The 19,774-nt window shown below is 39.0% G+C and overlaps 3 protein-coding genes and 1 pseudogene across 4 annotated transcripts in view; 1 reads left to right on the top strand and 3 right to left on the bottom strand.

Annotated features, from left to right (window-relative positions):
- LOC101296915 overlaps positions 1-1,513 on the bottom strand; it is a 9,328-nt pseudogene extending 7,815 nt beyond the window's left edge. Inside the window, exons 1-4 of the transcript XR_185369.1 lie at positions 1,352-1,513; positions 1,183-1,225; positions 550-629; positions 5-427 (exon numbers count right to left, since the gene is read on the bottom strand). The product of XR_185369.1 is annotated as an uncharacterized LOC101296915 (transcript). The remainder of the gene's footprint in view (positions 1-4; positions 428-549; positions 630-1,182; positions 1,226-1,351) is intronic.
- Positions 1,514-2,013: 500 nt separating this feature from the next.
- LOC101296622 (altered inheritance rate of mitochondria protein 25-like) lies at positions 2,014-4,773 on the bottom strand. The gene is given in 11 exon segments (XM_004309033.1): positions 2,014-2,076; positions 2,348-2,454; positions 2,531-2,608; positions 2,962-3,082; positions 3,215-3,276; positions 3,374-3,430; positions 3,552-3,617; positions 3,816-3,860; positions 3,967-4,008; positions 4,291-4,377; positions 4,477-4,773. Coding segments are annotated over 11 exon segments (993 nt in total). The 3' UTR covers positions 2,014-2,045.
- A 6,132-nt stretch (positions 4,774-10,905) lies between these two features.
- On the bottom strand, positions 10,906-14,768 carry LOC101303560. Its single transcript, XM_004307839.1, has 5 exons — positions 14,494-14,768; positions 13,185-13,786; positions 12,808-13,092; positions 12,273-12,511; positions 10,906-12,185 (listed from the first exon to the last, which is right to left on the bottom strand). The coding sequence occupies exons 1-5, from the start codon at positions 14,667-14,669 to the stop codon at positions 11,250-11,252; spliced, it is 2,238 nt and encodes a 745-aa protein (XP_004307887.1). The 5' UTR covers positions 14,670-14,768; the 3' UTR covers positions 10,906-11,249.
- A 1,668-nt stretch (positions 14,769-16,436) lies between these two features.
- On the top strand, positions 16,437-19,255 carry LOC101296337. Its single transcript, XM_004309032.1, has 4 exons — positions 16,437-16,550; positions 17,164-17,584; positions 17,846-18,103; positions 18,207-19,255. Exons 1-4 carry the CDS (start codon positions 16,437-16,439, stop codon positions 19,253-19,255), a joined length of 1,842 nt encoding a protein of 613 aa, XP_004309080.1.
- The last annotated feature ends 519 nt before the right edge of the window (positions 19,256-19,774 follow it).

The raw sequence follows: 19,774 nt of genomic DNA, 5'->3' as shown, positions 1-19,774 counted from the left end.
TTACACTCTTGAACAACTTTCGAAACAAAAACAAATCTTCGGATGGTGTTTACTATGTTTTGAGGAGTAATGTTAGCATCGACTTTAAGTATCCCTTCCGAATCATCAATCTGAAGTAAGTCTAACTGAGACTGCAAAAGTTCAGGTGGCATGAAATGCTTCCCTTCTGCTACTCTCTTCTCTAATCGAGCAGCAAGCATATGTGCCTTGGCATCCAACAAGATGAACTTCACCAAATTGGTATCACTTCCGGGTTCATAGTTAGGGTCTGCAGATCTTAATATGTCTCGGTATCGCCTCTGCAGGGCTGAACAACCAAGAATTAAAGTGCTTCCACTGACTAAGTTCTCTCTTAAGGCATTCCGAAGTGTTTCAAGCCAAGGAATTCGATCTTCCTCTGAAAGAGGGATCCCTTTTCTCATCTTTTCTGTTTGTAACAACAAGAAGACGTTTCAGGAAGGTAACAGCTGATTGTTCACAGGAAGTAGAACTTTGAATATATAGAAACCAGAAATATTCCCAACATTGAAAACTGAGCTACATACTTACCTTTGTTTGATTGGGGATGGTAGTCATCAGCATCAATAAAGCTACAGTTTGTCTCTTTGGCCAGCATCTCACCTATAGTGCTGTCAAACAAGACATTCAATCTCATGAGAAGCAGAAACTAATAAAACTATAGATATTGGAAGTTTAGATATACAATTTTGCGAATAACAACATCACACAAAACAATGAATATTAACAAAAGAAATGCATCACACATTATATCATTGAACTGAACTTCTATGATATCCCCATCAAACAATCAGCACATGTTGTACACTAAAAATATTGAGCAAAAGAAACAGTTGCTGCCAACATTAACGATTTCTAAAAGCAGTGCTTAAGGCATGTGAGAAGATGGGCCTGCAAATCTTCAAGGATTCGAGTTTCAACACAATGTGATACTCAAGTTAGAACCCAAAGGAATAGAAATTGTGGAAACCAGAATGTTTTAAGTAAATTTATTACAGTAAGCTGGATCACATGAACAACACAAACCATCTGAATCAAAATTACAGAAGTCAATGGAAGAGGCAGCTAGCAAGTTTAAGACAAAGGTTTCATGGACAAATATATTCGACGATATAGTTATCTCTGTATATACAAACATAAACAAAAACTGAGTTTCAGGCTTACGATTTCCCAGCACCACTGACACCCATAATCACAATTGCCATCCCTGTTACAAACAATTCAGAACCAATCAATTTCAGAGACGTATAATTATATATTCTTGTAAGAACAATCAATTCTTGAATGGTTGAAGACTTCAACTTGAAGTCAAAGAAAGAACACAATGCAATACCTTCGAGAGTTGAAGCCATATTCGTCTCTACGAATCTGAAAGGGCCTGGAAAAACTAGTTCTTGATCATCATTATGATTTTGGAGTAGTGCCAACTGTGGAAATGTTATTCCTTAATAAACATATGGGGAGGTTGACTCACATGTTAAGGACGCGTTTGGTTGTGTGTTTCTTTTTCTCTTCCAACTCTCCTTATCGTATTCAAATTTTGCACGCAAGTTAAGATAGTTGCAAAGTGGAACATCATTATCTGAATCAGGCTACTGGAGTACTTTAAAACTTAGTCGAAGTATATGTTGCCTTTCTAAAGGTATACATCTTTCATAATTAGAATCGACTCATAGACCCATCTTACTCCTATCCATTAAAGCATTGTTACAATTTGCGAAGTTACAAGCTGATATGCAAATCAGAAGTTCAAGTTTGAGTTGCCATGAAATTGAGTCATGTAAAAGATGAGGACCATGATGTGAAAAATTCAAGTTATTATGAAGACGCCCATCACATCTGTACTGAAAACTCTATTCTTTCATGTTTTAAGCATGTCTCCGTGCACCCCAAGAAAATGCATGTCCGCTAGAGAACCTCTAAGGAGCATAACAAAGCAGGCGAGCATTGTTTCGAATCCTAACATAATACGAATGACCACATAATTACTGGGATTTGTCATCTGTGCACCACACGGCTAGCAAGACCTATTCACCGAGATCAAAATAAGGCATTCCCCTGGGAAAAACAAACACAACATACAAAAGAAATCAGTTTTAAGTCTCAAATAGTCTCCCAAGATATACAAGGAAAAACTATATATATTTCGAGGTGATAATTATGCGAAGTTGGAGTGCCTAAGTTTGCAAAATGGTACTTGGTTAAGTGACTTTAAATTCGTATAGCAAAAGCAGTTACTTTTTCTGATAACTTGGTTAATGGCATGCACAGCAAATATAAAACTCAGAATATCCTTTAAACATCCTAGCCATTGTTTCTTATGAACAACCATCCACCATGTTTTGGGAAATAGTCATTATCCAACGATATAGCAAGAGCAAGAGTCACAGCTCTCTCTGACAGAGTCAGTGGGCGAACTACTTCCAACTCTTGAATCTGCCATCAAAATGAAGCAAGAAGATTAAGTGGAATAAATAAAATCAGAATGTTATTTAGTGATTGGATACTCAACCTGGCTAGCAAGGCCAATCTTAGAGGCGGGATCAGAGTTCCCAAACCGAATAACATATTGCCCAGCATCAGTAAAGAGCTGCATGATAGAAAAGTTAATGAAGCATTATTCGCATGTCGGCATAATAACCTGAGCATAGACCAGAATGTGAATCATAAAAGATCATATTTATCCTAAAAAACAAGAAATCTAGGTACCAGAAGGTACTTTCCAAGCCAGACCACTTTCTTCACAAGATGGTAATGTATAACATGACAGAAATATTCCTTTTACTGTAATGGTATAACATGCAATCAAGTATAATCCAACACGTCACTTTTTTTTGGCTCTTTTGCTACGAAACAAACATTCTAATGTATATAGTGTAGGGAGAGGGGGGATAAAGGATAGGCACCAGACTGCAATTATCTAGATTTAGAGAATGAAACAACCTCAAAGCCAAACCCCCTCCAATCACGATCTATCTCAGCCAAAACACCCCCATCAATGTCCTTCAAAGTAAATGTCCAGTGCCAAAATCCAGGGTTTTCAACAACAGCAAATTGTTTATTCCTACATAACATTATTTTTAGGGTTAGATGAAACAGAGGGAAAGCAACACAGAACACCAAGAAAAAGATTCATCAAGAATGTAGTTTGAGGATGTCCAATAACTAAAGTCTGTAATAAGCAGTTGGAAATTACCCTAGGTACAAATCATATATCCTTCTCCACAAATGCCATCGTCTGTGAACCACACCAACTTCCTATAGGATAACAAACATCCAACACCATCAACAATAAGAATTCCATGCACTGTGGCAACTGGCAACCAAAAACAGATAACATGTCAGATTCTCATACCTTACAATTGATCTCTGCTTAAATTGAGCTGTTTATCCACCAAAAGGGCCTGCGAACCTACATAAGGTAAAATGTGGGATCAGCCTGAAACATCTACACTATCTTAGCCTAGAAGAATCTCGTTAATGTTTGTACATATAACATTACATGATAGGAAAGAAAGAGCACATTTTCTCACCCTAAAGAGCTCATTACCCATGCCATCAGTTACTCGAGCAACAAAAGGACGCCGCTGGCGAAGTAGCTGCAAAACAAAACAAAATAAACAAGCATCATCATATAAGAAGGCATTAAGCGCAGAAGCTACCAAAGGAGGTGATTCCACAAATGTCAACTTCAATAAATGAGATTTAGTAACAGTATTGTGCCCATGCTAATATTCTTTACAACAAAACAACAAGTGAAAAGAAAATGAAAATTACAAAGATAGATCATAAAGTACCTGTCTAGTGATAATATTACTCTCTTCACGAATGAAACCTACAGGCTACAAAACAACATAGATAACATATAGGATGAGTTATTGGATCAATACCCAAACTTTCTTGTATAGAAACCTCAAAATGATGAAACAAATTAGAATTATTACTCACCGATTGTGGATAGTATACATCTACTATGGCATACCGGTTTTCCTGAAATTAAATCAAGTAATATTAGTGATGAATGTACTACCAGATACCAAGAAAATGAACTGAAATATTTTGAACAGAAAATCCCGACACTTTGCTAAAAGAATATTGGATATACTCCTACAGGTACACCATATAATAGAATAATGCATCTGACTTCAAAACTTTATTTACTCAAATCATTAAGACCTATTTGCACTACGAACCATTCAACAACATTTAACTATCGGATTAGAACAAATATTGGAGAACAGAAACATCAAACTTGAAGGCGGAAAGAGTCACCTGCTCAAAGCCAAGCATAAGATTTGCCCACTCTATATCCCTAGTAACAAGCATATTTGATCTAGCAAGAAGAGGCATCACCTGGACCTGAAAAGAAAAACACAATGCACAAGTAAGCACTTCCCATGTCACTCAAAGATACAATTCGGATAATAAAAACTCGAAAACGGCGTTAAGAAAATGGACCTCTTCAGGAGACTCCGGCTTCAGATATCCAGAGATGGATTGGCTCACAGGTGGCTGCTTCACAACCATTCTACCCTCCTCCGGCTCAACAGCCCTCCGCCTCGATTTTCTACGAAACCGCTTCATTTCCTCATCCGCCATCCATAGCTTTACAAGGAAGTCCCTATTCAGCTCAGGCTCAATAGCAGGAACCTTAGCCTTGTCTCCAAATTGCCGAGACCACAAGGATGAGCCACATTTGGAATCTGCTGCTTTGTAAACCTTAGTGAGGCAACGCCAGCTACTTGTCCAATTCATCTACAAAAGTTGGTTAAAAATGTGTTCTTGAGTTGATCAATCCAGCAAAAAAGAACAGAAAATTTACAGTAAATTTTGCAGGATATAGTGAACAAATTAGAGTAAATATTTCAATGTTTGAATAATCTAAGGTTTGGAAAGCTGAAACCTTTTATTAACAGGGATATAACTGAGTTCGATTCGGACTCACCTGTTGAGTTGAGTTGAGTTGTATCTTCCGATCAGGGGTTCTCGCTTCTCATAGAGCCTGGAGCTTTCTGTGTTAGTGTACCTGTGTAAGTGTGAAAGAGACGTGTGACCAGTTGGGTTGGAGCTAGTGGACTTCTTGATCTATCCATTGGGCCAGCCCAAAAAATTCTTTTCGGTACTAATATACTAATATCAGTAATATGAAAAGTCAGTATTGCGCCCACGATCCAATTTATTTACAGTCAGCTACGTATCCATCTGTATCCAAAGCGTATCTGACCGTTTCCCGCCGTATCCAACCGTATGACGCCAGGTATTCATGCTGGTATGACCAAAAACAGCCTGATACGTGTTGGATACGACTGGATACGTATCTGTAAATAAGTCGGATATGCTGGGCCAAACACAACACAGACAATAATCGACTCCACCCATTTCAAGTTTTTTTTCTATTTCATTCCTTCCATTTCATTTCTTGAATAAAAAAACAGTTTTGAGCTCAAGTTAATTGAGGGGATGATCAGAACGGATGTTGTGTTTTCCGTTGATGATCATGTGTGACACATTGGATTTGGCTTTCGGGGGTTGGCAGTATGCGCGAGGGATGTTATGGTTGGGTTCAATTGTGAAGATATTGCAATGTCATTGCTTTTTGCTAATGTCACTGGTGCACGTCCTATGTGGATGAAAGGTAGTTTTGTTATGGTATAGCTAGGGAGTCAATAGAGGCTATGACTGTTGAGTTATAAGGTGATATCTTTTGTTATGGTATAGGGAAAATTGTGATGACTTGGTTTAACTACGATCTCAAATCAAATCAGGCGAATTCGTCGATGAACTGGAGGTCACAACCATTCATCACACGGATAGTTTTGATTATCAATACATATCTGATATATGATGCCCTACTTTGCCCCAAATCTTATATTAGTCGTGTATTAAAATATCAGCGTTCATCTTTCTTTAACAAACCATAAACTTTAAACTTATATCAACTCATAAACTGTAAATTTAAAAGAAGAAAAAAAAATATCCACGAAATACATTAATATATGTTTATATTTCATCCACAAAAGACAATGAACTCATCACTATAAAATTGGAACAGAAAATAAATATTCCAAGAATCGAGCAAAAACATAGCATGTATGCAACTCTCTATCTAGCTAGCTAGCTAAACAAGCTCAGAGAACGTTCTCTTTTCTCATTTCTTCCCTGTTACCAAGCTTGTTATTAGTTCTCTTAACCGATGCATCAGTGTCGCACCCAGCCAAGACACTGCATCAGTCTCGCACCAAAGACCATTGTCTTCATGCCAATAGACACGAAAGTTCCCTTCCAAGAATCAGGTAACCATCGAAGTCCAAACATGTTGGTTTTGTGCTTCTTCACTAATTGAAGCACTTTAAACCTGGTCTTCTCTAGTTCCTCCTCATATCGCTGGAGTTCATCTTCCACCGATTCCACAAATCTGTCCACCAAATCCTTTAGATCAAGTCGTCGGTGCGCCAAGTGAAATCTCAGAATGTCAATTTTCATATTCACACTCCATATTCCTTTATCCAAACTTAAGTAGTGATTGCTCAACTCCTGCAAGGTTACCTGGTTCAAGTCATCAGCTTCCAGAAAATCTAATATTTTGCTATTGTAAGCTTTAATATTCTCGAGTTGTGTACCAGCCAAATCAAACAGCATAGGAATATCACTTTCCTCCCCATAAAATAATTTTTCTGTAGACTCGATTAATGGAGATGCGAAACAGTGTGCAAACTTTTCTATTCCCTCCAATGGTGTATTCATCGTTGCCATCCACAGAAAAGCCAAGAAGAAAACGTCATCCTCCTTGAGGAAATAAACTCGTCGAGCCTTAAGAGTCTTCACGGCCTTCAATTTCTCTTGATCAAGTTCATAAGATTCGGAAACACAGAACTTTTCCGTCCCCTTCACAAATTTAATTTCTTCTAATTCAACAACCAACTTCCATTGAACTGTTTTCAGATACTCAATCGGCACTTCCAAAAGCTCAGAAAATTGCTCATGATCAGAATGGTCAACATCACCGGAACGAGTCTTGTCCATTGTTGATCGATGATACCTGATTACAATCATAGTTATCAAATCTCAGATATAAAACTAAGGAACTTCATATATAATCAATCTAGAACTGGAGAAAACTTAAACAAAGTAGACTGAACGACCCTGAACCCTAAACTAGAGTAGTGAACCTAAACAAACCCTAAACCCTAATCCTATGAACAAGCAGTAGAGGACACTAAAAAATAATAATCAGGTGAATATATACCAGCCCTAGCTAGGATCATAACCGCCATATTATCTGGTGCACGGGATGAATGCTCACTCGAAACCCTAATTATATGGCTTGTTGATCCTGATAATATTTGTATGTGTTTCAGTTTAAGCACAACATAAACACAGAGACAGATGTAATTCATCTAAATGATTAAAACGTTGCTACGCTCAAAACATCACCAATTGAAACTACAGAGAAGAGCCTAATTAAGAGGAGGGATACAAACTATGAAGAAAAGAATGTACTCACCAAAAAAGAAAAGGCGGAATCTGACTGAAGAGAGAGTAGCAGTGTCAACTAAGGAGCGACGGAATCCGTGTGTTATTCTTGACGGGACTTTCAACGGGTCTAGCTCGTGGCACGGCCCGTTCATTATAAGTCCACAAATCAATGAAGCATTAGCAACCAGCCCAACAAATCTTGTCTTGTTTCCTGCTTCTCAAATAAATAAATTTTTTTTTTAAAAGCTCAAATAAATAAATTATATTTCAATCAAAAATAAATAAATTATAGAACTGAAATGTAACAAGAAACTTTAAATTATTAACTCCATTTCACCATTGTTGAACTTCAAGTACAGTATCGTGCTCTTCCTAAAAAAAAAAATATGGTAAGATTAGATGATTTAGATCTAAGTTTCGGTGTGTAAAAGTGGAAAGACAAGGAGGAAAGAGATAGATCGAGCCATTTGCCTGTATGTCTCGCTTATTTGAACCAAGGGCAGATCCTACTCTCATACTTGAACGACCTCAAACAAATTCGTCGATGAGCGGGAAGCCTCGATCATTCGTTGATACTTTCCCTTATCAATATCTATCGGATGAAACCCTACTTTGTCCTAAAGATTAGTCGTGTATTTAAACATTAACGTTCACCTTTCATTAACAAAAAAGATCATAGACTTTAGAGTTCAACTTTGTATGAACTCATAACTGCATGTAAATTTGAAAAATAAATATCACGAAATACATTAATTGGGAAAAAAACCTTAAACTCATATGAAGTTATCACTTATCACAGTGAAGTTAGAATAACAAATAAATAGAATTGAAATTTGTTTAATCCTTATAGTTTGAAGTCGACGTCTGTTTAGTCTTTCTGGTTTTATTTTAATTTGAATGGTCCTTAAAGTTACAATTTTTCATCCAAATGGTCATTCCGTCAATTTTCTCAATTAAATTGTTGACTTGGTTTTATTTGTCCTCTTTTGTTGCGATCCCATGAAATAAGGATGCAATAGTTGGTTTTTCGTGGCATTGAATTATCCTCATATTGTGTTTTCGTGCTTCCCCTTGTTTATGTTTCTCTAGATTCTACATACACCCTGCTCATCAACCTATGGTGTTCATTAGATTTGCGATTATCGTGAGGTTGAGACCTGCATTGGAGGATCTTAGGAGCTACTTGACTGCAAGAGGTCGCAAGTGCTTTGAAGTTTGTCTGCACAATGGCTGAAAGCTTATGCGATCTAAGATGGCATTGGTGCTTGATGATCGCTTAAAGGTGTAGGATGACAGAGATCAACCTGGCTCGGCTGCATGTTGTTGCTGCATTTGCGTCTTATAATGCTCCTCAAGCTGAAGAAAAATGTCTTTGAAACTGTTGTATTGCAAACAATCTACATGTGCATCATTTTCTTATTTAATTTTTGGTTATCTAAGCTTGAACTTAGGCCTTATTATTTGGCCCTTCAGCCCTAACCCGCCCTAAAACCTGCCCTACCCTATAGGGCCGAAGCCCTACCCAGCCCTCCATTAGGGCGGGCCGGCCCTAGCCCTTTTCAATTAGGGTAGGGCAAGGGTTAAGCAAATGAAACCCGGCCCTACCCTACAATCCTACCTTATTGAGCCCTTTAGGGCTAAGCCCGGCCCAGCCCTATCCCGACCCTAAAAGCCCGCCTTTTAGGCCTTATTTTCTATTGTTTTTAATATGTTTCTTATTTTTAATACAATACACTAATCTTGTAAGTTTTATTTCTTTAATTTGTATTTTTCTTTGTTAAATAACGATTGATTTTTAGTGATTTAGAGAGATAGTTAATGAAATATATGAATATAACTACTTAGATTAATAATTCTAGATGTCTTAAGTTAAATATAATGTATATGTATGTTAAATATAACTAAAAATAGGGTCGTGTATCATATATATCCCTTGACGTAATATTTGAGGAAAAAAAATTAAAACTCATGAATTTATTTCGTTAAACAAAATAACGTCATATTCGGCCCTTTCGGCCCTATTAGCTCTAGCAAAATGGGCTTTAAGGGCGAGCAAGGGCTTACAAATTTAAGCCCCGGCCCGACCCTATCAGGCCCTAAATATTGTTGATCAAGTCAAAACCCTACCCGATCGTACCCTAAACCCTAAAATTTAAGGTAGGGCCGGCCCTAACCCGGCCATGATGAGGCCTACTTGAACTCATTGTAATGCTACAGGCAATTTATGATTCACTGTAGTTTAATTCACTGTATCAATTGTAAAAGTAAATGGTTCAAAAATGAAAGTGCAATGAAGATCAATTTTCCAAGAACTACATTATTTCATTACTCTGCAAAGTGCAAACACAAATTTCCAACAATATACTTCCATTCTCCCATCTTCAGCACTACACTCTGCAAACACAACCGAGTTCACTAACATGAACACGTAGGCGTCTACCATCACTCTGCATTTCTGCAAACAACACCGAGTTTCAACACTAACATGTACAGATAGGCATAGAACGAACCACCAGAAGTGGCTGGTACTGCTCTCCGCCGGCGGCATCATGTGCTGGCTCAATCTCTTGATTCTCTTCACCATGGGCTGGCTCAATCCCTTCTCCCTGGGCTGGCTCAATCGCCTCTCTAAGTCGAGCCGGCTCGAGAAGTGGCTGGGTATTGGTTCCCCTCGTGCGGGGGAGAGTAAACAGCCCTCCCATGCCGAAGACGGCCTGAGCTGCCTTCTCCCATGTCTCCCATCCCATTGCATTTCTTGCAGCAGATAACACTTCCTCCGGTGTCCCATTACACTTGCATAGTTGCAAAGTGCCCAAATGAGATGCAGCACAACAGTGAACTGCACCAAACGCGTACGTTAGCAACAACGCTAGCACGTCGGAGCTGCTGAAACGCTTTCCGGCCGTGATTCCGGTAAGGCTCTGAGAAGGTAATAGTCGACGGCGAGGGAGTGAAGATATTATACCTCTTTTACCGATCTCATTAAATTCTTCAATTGTAATTCCATGGGTCTAGTTCCAGGGCTGAACTCAGACATCTCTACCGAAGTAGAGACGGACGAAGGTATCAGCGGCGGCTTGTTTGGTTTTTAGGGTTTGAGAGAAAGAGGGAGTGAAGTTTGTTGATATATAAAGGCATGTGTGGTTGGGCTTCAACTGCTGGGCTTCAACTGTTATGTTGATCCTTACCAAAACGGACCTCTGCATTGTTTACACAAAAGATACAAGGAAAAGCAAAATCTCATTACTTGGTTTATTATACGAGGCAGAGTGGCAGATCCATCCTGTCCTTGACTTAAGGCAAAGCTAATCTAAAACACACTACTAATATGAATTCCATACTCAGGTCATTTGATCTGATAAGTCATTAGCAACATTTACAAACAAATTCCAGATTTCTCTATACTTTTATTAACTTAAATTGAGAAAAGCGGACCAAGATACATAGCCTTCCTTGTATGGAAATAAATGTACATTCCCTATGAACTCTATCTATACCCTACTACAATTCCTGCCTAACACGACCTTTGTTCCTCCAGAAATCCATTTCCAGCAAACATGCATGCAGTTGCCAACCTGCTTCTCTCTCTTTGCTGTACATGGCTGCTTTCTCATCTACCTGCTTCATCTTCACCTGATTATTCGAAAAGACAGCAGAAACATGCTGACTTAAAGGGAGTATTGCTTGTCCGTAAACAAGAGATTAGCAATAAATCCTGTGCTATTGTACTTATATAACAATGTACAAGTAATCTATCATGAACTTCTCTCTGCATCCCCATTCAATAAAACCGCATTACTAGCTGGTGCCGTTGATGCTTTTGATGGCGGCCTATTGATCTTCTCAAGTAACCTACTGAATATTAATGTCACAGGAATGCAAGCTACAGTTGTGGGCACAGATCCAGATGACTCTGGTTTCATCAACCGATCCCTTTGGCCACTACCATGTTGTATCATTCCCTTGTTACCAAAACTCTGTTCAATAGCTAAAGAAGACAAGGTCCTTGTTTTTGTTTTCAGGCTAGATGATAAGCTTACTTTCTTAGACACCTTTTTCGAGAACTTTCTATCAGTGGGAAGCCGGGAGTTGTGAGGAGGGTTCCTCTTGACCTGGCTTGCCTTATGACTGGAACTCCCCATATTTAATTTCTTAAATGGTGGTCTATCTTCATCGGAAAAGGGAAGGTCATCAGCAGCCTCATCACCATCCAATGTAGAAACTAAATGAGGACGAGGGACTCGAACATTTGCTGTCCTCCTTGCAGTCCTCCATGCGTGAGGAAGAGTTGTACCCCCATCATTGTCGATTGCTTCATCACCAGAATCATCAAATGTTGAAAATAGCGTGTTAGATAAACCATCTTCTAAGGCTTCAACTTGAATGGGGTGCCCTATTATCGCCTTCCCGTTTAACTTGCTCATCAGAGAAACAATAGGGACAGGCTCTTTCTGGTAACTTGCCTGGACTTTCAAGTCCACATCTATCAAGTATTTCGGCCTCCTGCGATGATTATAAAGATCATCATATATCTGGTCATATCGCTCTCTTTTGTCCCAGCATTCATCCCAGGCAGACCTATCTTCCCAGGTCCCATCCTCCCAATCAATCATATACAGTCCAACTCTGTTTCGACTCCTTGATGCAGCTCTTGATAGGGGATACCCATTGTCCAGTCCAGTCATTCCAGCCTGAAAATCATTTTACCCACATAAGCCCACTAGAAATCAGCAAAATCATTACTTACAGAAATTGGAACTCCTAATAAAAGCACATACCTTTTCTTCAGAATATGGTCCATAAAAAAAACCTCGTCCTTCGGTTGTATCAATTGATCTTTTACTAAGATTGCGCGTATTCCTTTTCCCTTTCAACTGCCACTTGGACACAGCTTCACTTGCAAAATAAGGGTCCTGATTATAGAGGTGAGGCATGTCACCAGAATGTGTTGATTCATCTGGGTACTCATCAACCAAGCTTCTATGTTCTTGTGCTTCATATCTTCCAACTTCTAAATCTGCAGGTACATCAAGAAACATAGTAGAATAAGATATGTCGGCACTTGCCATAAACTCAAAATATTTTACATTTCAGTGGAAGTATTTTACACACACACATACTTATAACGAGGCAACTGCAAAAAGAAAGAAATAAAGAAAGACTTGTAGAAGATATACTATAAGTTATTCTTTTGGCTAGGCAATGTATTGTAAGCTAGGAGCATAATCTTTCCAACATAAAAGCATTAGGAATAGATTACACCAACAGAATCTGGCAGCATGATAAAATATTAAATTAACACTAAAGTGGAACCTGAAAATGAAGGCAGCTCATCATCCATATCTGGTTCAGTCTCTGAGGAATCAGATCCAGGGATAGAGGAATCAGTTTCAGAAGAATCAGGCTCCTCTTCTGTAAACCCAGAAGTGGTGTCCTCTATCAATGTCTCCCCATGTAGACGAGTGCCAATAGGGGGAGCTGATATGTCAATATGGCCTGAAGGAGCTGTTTCATACTCCAAAGAATCACCAGAGTCAGCTGGCAAGTATACACATTTACTCCTCTTTGCTCTGCAAACAGCTCTTGTCTGCTCCACTCCTGAAACATAAGTAGAAAGAGTAGCACTGTCAGGTTGCAAGGACTGTGGACTATTCTGCAAAACTTGGACAAGAGGACAATGTAATTATTACCGTTCACGTGACTTGTTCCTCCCAGGCCGAGACCACCATGAGCAAATGTTTCAACAGTACTATCAGCAGAGGGTTTCCAAAAACCATTTAAAGAAGAGGAAGATGAAATTTTCCGCTTTGAAGAGGAACTTTTGAGACCAAAGTCCTGCAAGCCTCTCATCCGAGGTGTCACCTCAAAATGATCATCTTCCCCGCTCAGTTGATTTCCCTCCTTGAGTCTTTGGGAAGACAGGGGACTGCCTATAATATCATTCATGTGAGACAAATCTTTTCGCTTGTACAACTGATTCAATTTGGAATTCCCAAGTTTTGAATATTCTTTTCCCAGACTTTCTGAGGGCATAAATACATCCTTCTTCACAGCCCCATGTTTACTGTTCTGTCTGTTCATGACTTCAGCACTCATAGCCAAATTTCCTTCTTTCCTCAATAGTTCCCTCTCAAGTTCAAGCGCATGAAGAATAGCATCTTCCCGACGTGCATATTTTTCTCTTTTCTTTGGCGGCATACCTTGCGCTGATTCAGCCTTGTGAATGCAGTCATCAAAATCACCGCATCGAAATGGCTTAACACGCTTGGATTTTTCCAAATTGTACCAATCCCTGAAAAGAAATACAACAAGAAAAATATCTTTACTACGCAGGAAAAAGGAAGGCAGATAAGCATTACTTACAATCGGTTTAAAAAGAAAAAACCACACTAACGTAACACACCTAATGAAATCCATTGTTAATAATGTCTCAAAACAACTGGTGCTGCTGACTGGTATATAAAGCAAAAAGAAACAGCAGAACGTAATGAGATTTTTGAGTCCTGAAGCCTTTAGGATTCTGCTAGATAGTTCTAAGATTTTAACCAAACAGATTTAAACCGGACCACAAGTCATCAAACTGCTACGACAGAGGCCTACACAGTACTAGCACCACATCACTACAAACACTCATGCCGTGATGCACCTATAAATTGCTACACACCAACAATATCTAACCAGCCAAAAAACAGTAGCTTTCGTCGATTCGGTTCAAGGTGTACCAATGCCTGCACAAAATGAGGTTCAAAACCACCACAGAAGGGATCTCCAACCGCATTCCGAGCTCTTAAAATCTTCAAGTAAATCAGCAAAACAACTTCTTTTTACTGATTTCTTCATTTTCTACACCAAAATATTACCACACACTCCCTAAAGCTCCTTGCCGTTGCTATCTATGCGATCACAGCCCAGAAATTTGACCAAACCAAAAACACAAACACGATTCCGAGAGCAGAAATCACAGAAATTCTAAATGCAGAGATGAAATCAGAGACGTACACACTGGCGTCTTCTCGGCCGAGAAGCTTGACGGGAGTACCAGAGCGAGGCGAGGTGAGATGCGAAGTGGAGAGCTCCTCCGGCCCCACTATCTTCCCCGGCCACCACGACCCGTTCCTCCGCCGCACCCAGACGATCGATCCGACGCTGAAATCGCCGGCATCTGTACTCTCCATGAGAGGCGCTTGTTCCTGTTTCTCTCTCTCTAAATCTCTATCTATCTCTGTGTGTCACTCTCTCTCTCTCTCTATATCTCAGTCTGTGTGGTTTCTGGGATCAAAAGGGGAGTGTGAGTCAGCCTGCAGCGAGGAACAGTGAAGAGGAGGTGATCCGAATAGAGACGAATATGGAGGATCCAATTGGAGAAATTCGGGTTAGGGTTTCCATTCAGAATTGGGGATTTTTCATTTGTCTCTGGGCTTTTATTTTATTTCTTATTTTTATGCTCTGTAAAAATAAAAATAATATCGAAATTAAAAGACTCGGGTTGGAGATGGCGGAGTGGGGTAGGAGGAATAGGATTTTTCTCTTTATTAAGTACAAGTACAAAACCATGTGCAAATCAACTAAACCAATTTTTCCCGTGACCATTGGCCTCTATATACTCTTTTTCTCCGATTAATTCTACTCAAATTCGGTGCAATATAATAGTGTACACACATGATCTTTGATCAACCATAGGCGTGTTATGATTTGTTAGATGTATAAGAGATGATGTATGTTTTGCGAGAAGTTGGTTTTAGTTAGGTTTTACGTTTTGAAATATCACTTGCGTTCACTTACTTGATGGTGATGAGAATCAATTCTATATATAGTTGGATTGTTTTTAACTATTTGGCGTAAATGTAAGAGTGATTGAGCAAAGTGTATTTGATCATTTAGTGACCATGTAAATACGACAACATAGTTGATAATATCAACATTGATTGACTTACGGGTTTCCCAAGTCAACTAAACAATTTGGGCCTAAAAACCCAAGTTAGTGTTTTAAATGTTTGTATCCTTCCTGGCTCGTACCTAACTTAAAACAAAATCGATTGGTGTGATCATCGTTGATAAGTGATAACCTAGATACGTGCTTAGAGATGATATGATTATATGAACATGCAAACAACTTGGTGCATGTGCATACGAACCTTGTGCCCCATTTTGAGAAACTTTGCAACTATCCTCCATGTGTAGCACTAAAATGTAATCAATGTGATAATTGTGGTTTTTCGTATATAAATTTCATATTGATCGAATAAACATCCAAAAAAAATAAGTCGAACCAGATAATTGATGATGAGTCTTCATGACTCATGAGTACATGATACCAAAACACTAGGGTTTTTTAATGTAAACTTAAAAAATGTCTTGAACTCCACTGAGATATGCCATTAATAATGTCATCAATTTAAGCCCATACACAAATAGACCCAAGTAAGCCTCATTAGTATGAGAAATGCCATTGTATTCATCGAGGACTTGTACAAGTACATTACTAAGAAATGCTAGAGAATTGTCATTGACGATTGAGCGAAACCATAAATTATATTTTTACTTTTTCATCGTAATGTAGTCAATATCAAACAAACTACGTATAATTTATAATGACTTGGTTAAATGAATCGAAAATTGTAAAATCAAAGTCCATTAAATGAATCCAATGACCCAAGTCCATATTTCAGCTGATTTTTCTCATCCCCTAATTCTCTGACCAAAAAACAAGAACGCAATATAGAAATAAAAGCAGACAATAGAATATAGGCAACAATTTCAAAATTCAAATCACGCTCCCAACGGTCTGACGCTCTAGGGTTTTCCAATTGTCACTATCCTCCCCCAATATATATACACCTCAATCCCTCCCACATTTCTCACCAAACGATTTCAAATCCTCTCTCTCTTTTAGCCGCCTCTCATTTTCTCTCAGAGACCAAAACAGCTTGTTTTGATCTTCCATGGATTTCCACACCCTCACCAGGAAGGCGCTCCAGGCTCTCTGCAAGCAGAACGGAATCCCAGCCAACATCACCAATGTCGCCATGGCCGATTCTCTCTCCGCTCTTCAACATGTAACTAACTCTTCAATCCCTTTCGATGATTTCGGTGTCGATTTTGTTAGTTTAGCATCTTAATCTGTTAGGTTGCGCTGGAAATCAGATCTAGATCTACTTGGAATTGATTTGAATTTAGTGGATTCAGTTTGTGTTTTCGATCTTTCTAGTGTGATATATGAGTTCTATTTTCTTCCAATCCATGCTTGGTTGGTGAGGATTTAGGATGACCTGGAAATGAATTAGATCGATTTGATTTGTTGATAGATTCAAACATATATAACATTATTCAGCTGAATCGATGAAATCGGAAGATATAATCAGTAGAATCGTCTATGTTTACTGTTTAATTGCCGAGTAAGTTTATTAGTAGAATCTTTGCTGATAGATTATGAATTCGGAAGAGATAATCAGTACAAACGTCTATGTTTACTGTTTAATTGCTATGTATTTGGTTAATCACCTAAACGAATTGAATAAGAGTATATTAATATATATACATCTGATTCAATCATGTTTCACTTTCTTAGGCATCCAAACAATAATTGTGTAGGGTTTGGTGTTTGTTTCTTGATGATATGTAATGATTTGTAATGTAATCTGACATTGTTAATGTAAATTATTGTGTCAGGTTGAAGGACTGGAAGAGTTGTTGAACCAATCTCCAGAGAAAATCATGATTGGATCAGCAAGTGTCTCTCGTACTGCGGCTAGGACTACCGCTAGGCGTGCTCCGACTAAGAAGACTGTTGGTGAAGAGGTGGAACAGGAAAAGACTGAGGTTCCACCAAAGACTCCTGCTGCTCCAAGCACCAGGAGGAGGGCTCCAGCTGCTTCAGCTCGCCAGAAGACGGAGACCCTAACAGAAACAGCCTCTGTGCAGCGCGCTTATAGTACTAGGCGATCAGTGAGGTTGTTGGGGAAGACCATGTCGAACATGACCATGTCGAACATGAGCCTGGATAAGGATAACACCATGGCTTCTAGTATTGATGAACTTTCTGCAGATACCATGGATTGCTCAGAGCAATCTGAGAGCTCAGTTGTTAAGGGTAAGTCCGGTTGACATTCCTTGATGAGTTATTACTGGTCATGATTATCAAATTTGAAGATATCAAGTAGTAGACTAGCTAATTTTGGATATGAGTAGGTTAAAACATTGTGAAGCCTGGCTTATTTTGGGTGTGGACGTGTGGTTTGGTTTGGATATCAAGTTGTGTAGACTATCCTACTTCAATCCAATATGTTGTTTTTTAGATGGCATGTGGAGCTAAAGTATTGTTCTCTGACATGACTTGTATGGTATTGAACAGGATCTGATATGCAGACAGTATCAGAAAATGGAGTTGATGCTCCTGAAGTGTTGTCGGAGCTCAAATCAAAGGGACAAGTTATGGATGAAACTCCGGTGAAAGATAGTAAGATGAATGTGACTGAAGTACAGAAAGATGGTCCAACACAGGAATCAGGAATGGAATCTGAGGAGTCTGCACCAAAGGCAGCTTCAGATGCAGTTATGAATTCAGAGGTTATGGATGAATCTAGTGAAGAGAGCTCAGCTGATGATAAGGGTAAGTTATGGAATTTATTTGCTATTGTGTGGATGCTTATGCTTATTCAATTTGACTTCAATTTGTTTATTTTTCATTGAATCTCATTGTGGTTGCTTATCAGTTATCGCAGAATCTCATTGTGAAGGAGCACAAGATTTGGTCAAAGATTCCGAAGATGTTGTTGATGCTCAATCTGCACTGCCACAACAAGTAAACGAACCACCAAGTGCTGTGAAAACTGTTGAGCTCATTTCATCAACTCTCAGTTCCACTCCTACTAAGAGCCCAGCAAGCAAAGTTTCTGATGTGAATGTGGCTGCCACCACAATAGAGCCTAAAGAAGCTCCCAAGATGGAGGCATTGGGTGATTACAGTGGAAAATTTGATTTCGAATCAGGTTCCAGCACAGAAGGAGATTCTGAGAATGAGGGCACTGAAGATGAGTCCGTGAATGAAGCTTCTTCTGAACTTCAGGATAACATGAATGATATCAGGGAAGCAAGTGAAGAAGAAGATTCTGATGATGAAAGCACTGAAAGAGAATCTAGTGATGAGGAAGACTCTGATGATGACCTCACTGAAGAAGAATATAGTGAGGATGAGGCTGTTGCTGATATATCAGAAAAGCAAAGTGCTCAGAAGAGCTTGATTGTTGACTCTGATGATGACATCACTGAAGAAGAATTTAGTGAGGATGAGTCTGTTGCTGATATATCAGAAAAGCAAACTTTTCAGAAGAGCTTGATTGTTGAAAATGCTGATGCTAATATGAGTGAAGCAGCAGTAGTTGCCAAGGCTGAATCATTCTCACCCTTGCCGGTTAACATTGCAACCCAGTTTCCCCGCCCAACTTCAGCAAAATCTTCAGGCAAAAAGAGACCAGAAAGTGCAATGTACATCTCTGATGACAATGATGAAAGCTTGGACACTAGCAATAAGATGGACAAGGATGAGGACCTTGAGGAAGTTGAGATGAAGAAGAAAGATGAGGTCATTGTTGGAAAGGAGGAGATTGTGGAGGAATTTAAGGCTACGAGTCTAAGGCAGCTGAAGAAACTGCTGAAAAGTAAACTGAAGATTGAGGACAGCAAGGACACAAAGGTGGTAGAGAAGACAAGAATTGCACTGAGCGAAGTACCAGTGAACCAAATGAACGTCAAGGAAAACTGAATAGAGAAAGAGAGTAATAGCTTTAGTTGAGAGGGTGAGCTTCAAGGTATTGGGGGTTCAAACCTTGGTTTGCCCTGCTTAGATTTTCTTGTTCTTTCTTTTCAGGTTCAAAGTCTGTGTTGACATTGTTCAATTTCGGTCATAATGGTGGCAAGCTACTTGAGTAATAATGTAGTAGGCTCACTGATGGTGTCTTGGAAGTTGTTAAACATGTCAATTTCGCTTATTGATAATAGAGTACTATCACAGTTTTACACATCTCCTCTTACTCCTGCTGAACTTCGAAAATTCCATGTTCGTTCAAACTTATATAGCATATCCAATTTTAGAGCCAACTAGACTACAATAAACTCTTGGGGAGTCACTGCTAAGAAGATACAGACCAATCGAGTCATTGAGTAATCAAAAAGTTCAGCAGCCAGAAACACAAGATCGAGTCATCGAGTAATCAAAAAGTTCAGTTGCCAGAAACACAAGAATTCACCACAGCTGTCTCAGTTCTCATTGATCAATTGACAT

The sequence above is a fragment of the Fragaria vesca genome, linkage group LG7, assembly GCF_000184155.1.
Source record: "Fragaria vesca subsp. vesca linkage group LG7, FraVesHawaii_1.0, whole genome shotgun sequence".
Taxonomy (NCBI): domain Eukaryota; kingdom Viridiplantae; phylum Streptophyta; class Magnoliopsida; order Rosales; family Rosaceae; genus Fragaria; species Fragaria vesca.
The sequence above is the reverse complement of the archived record's forward strand: the minus strand, read 5'-3'. Positions and strand labels throughout refer to the sequence as shown.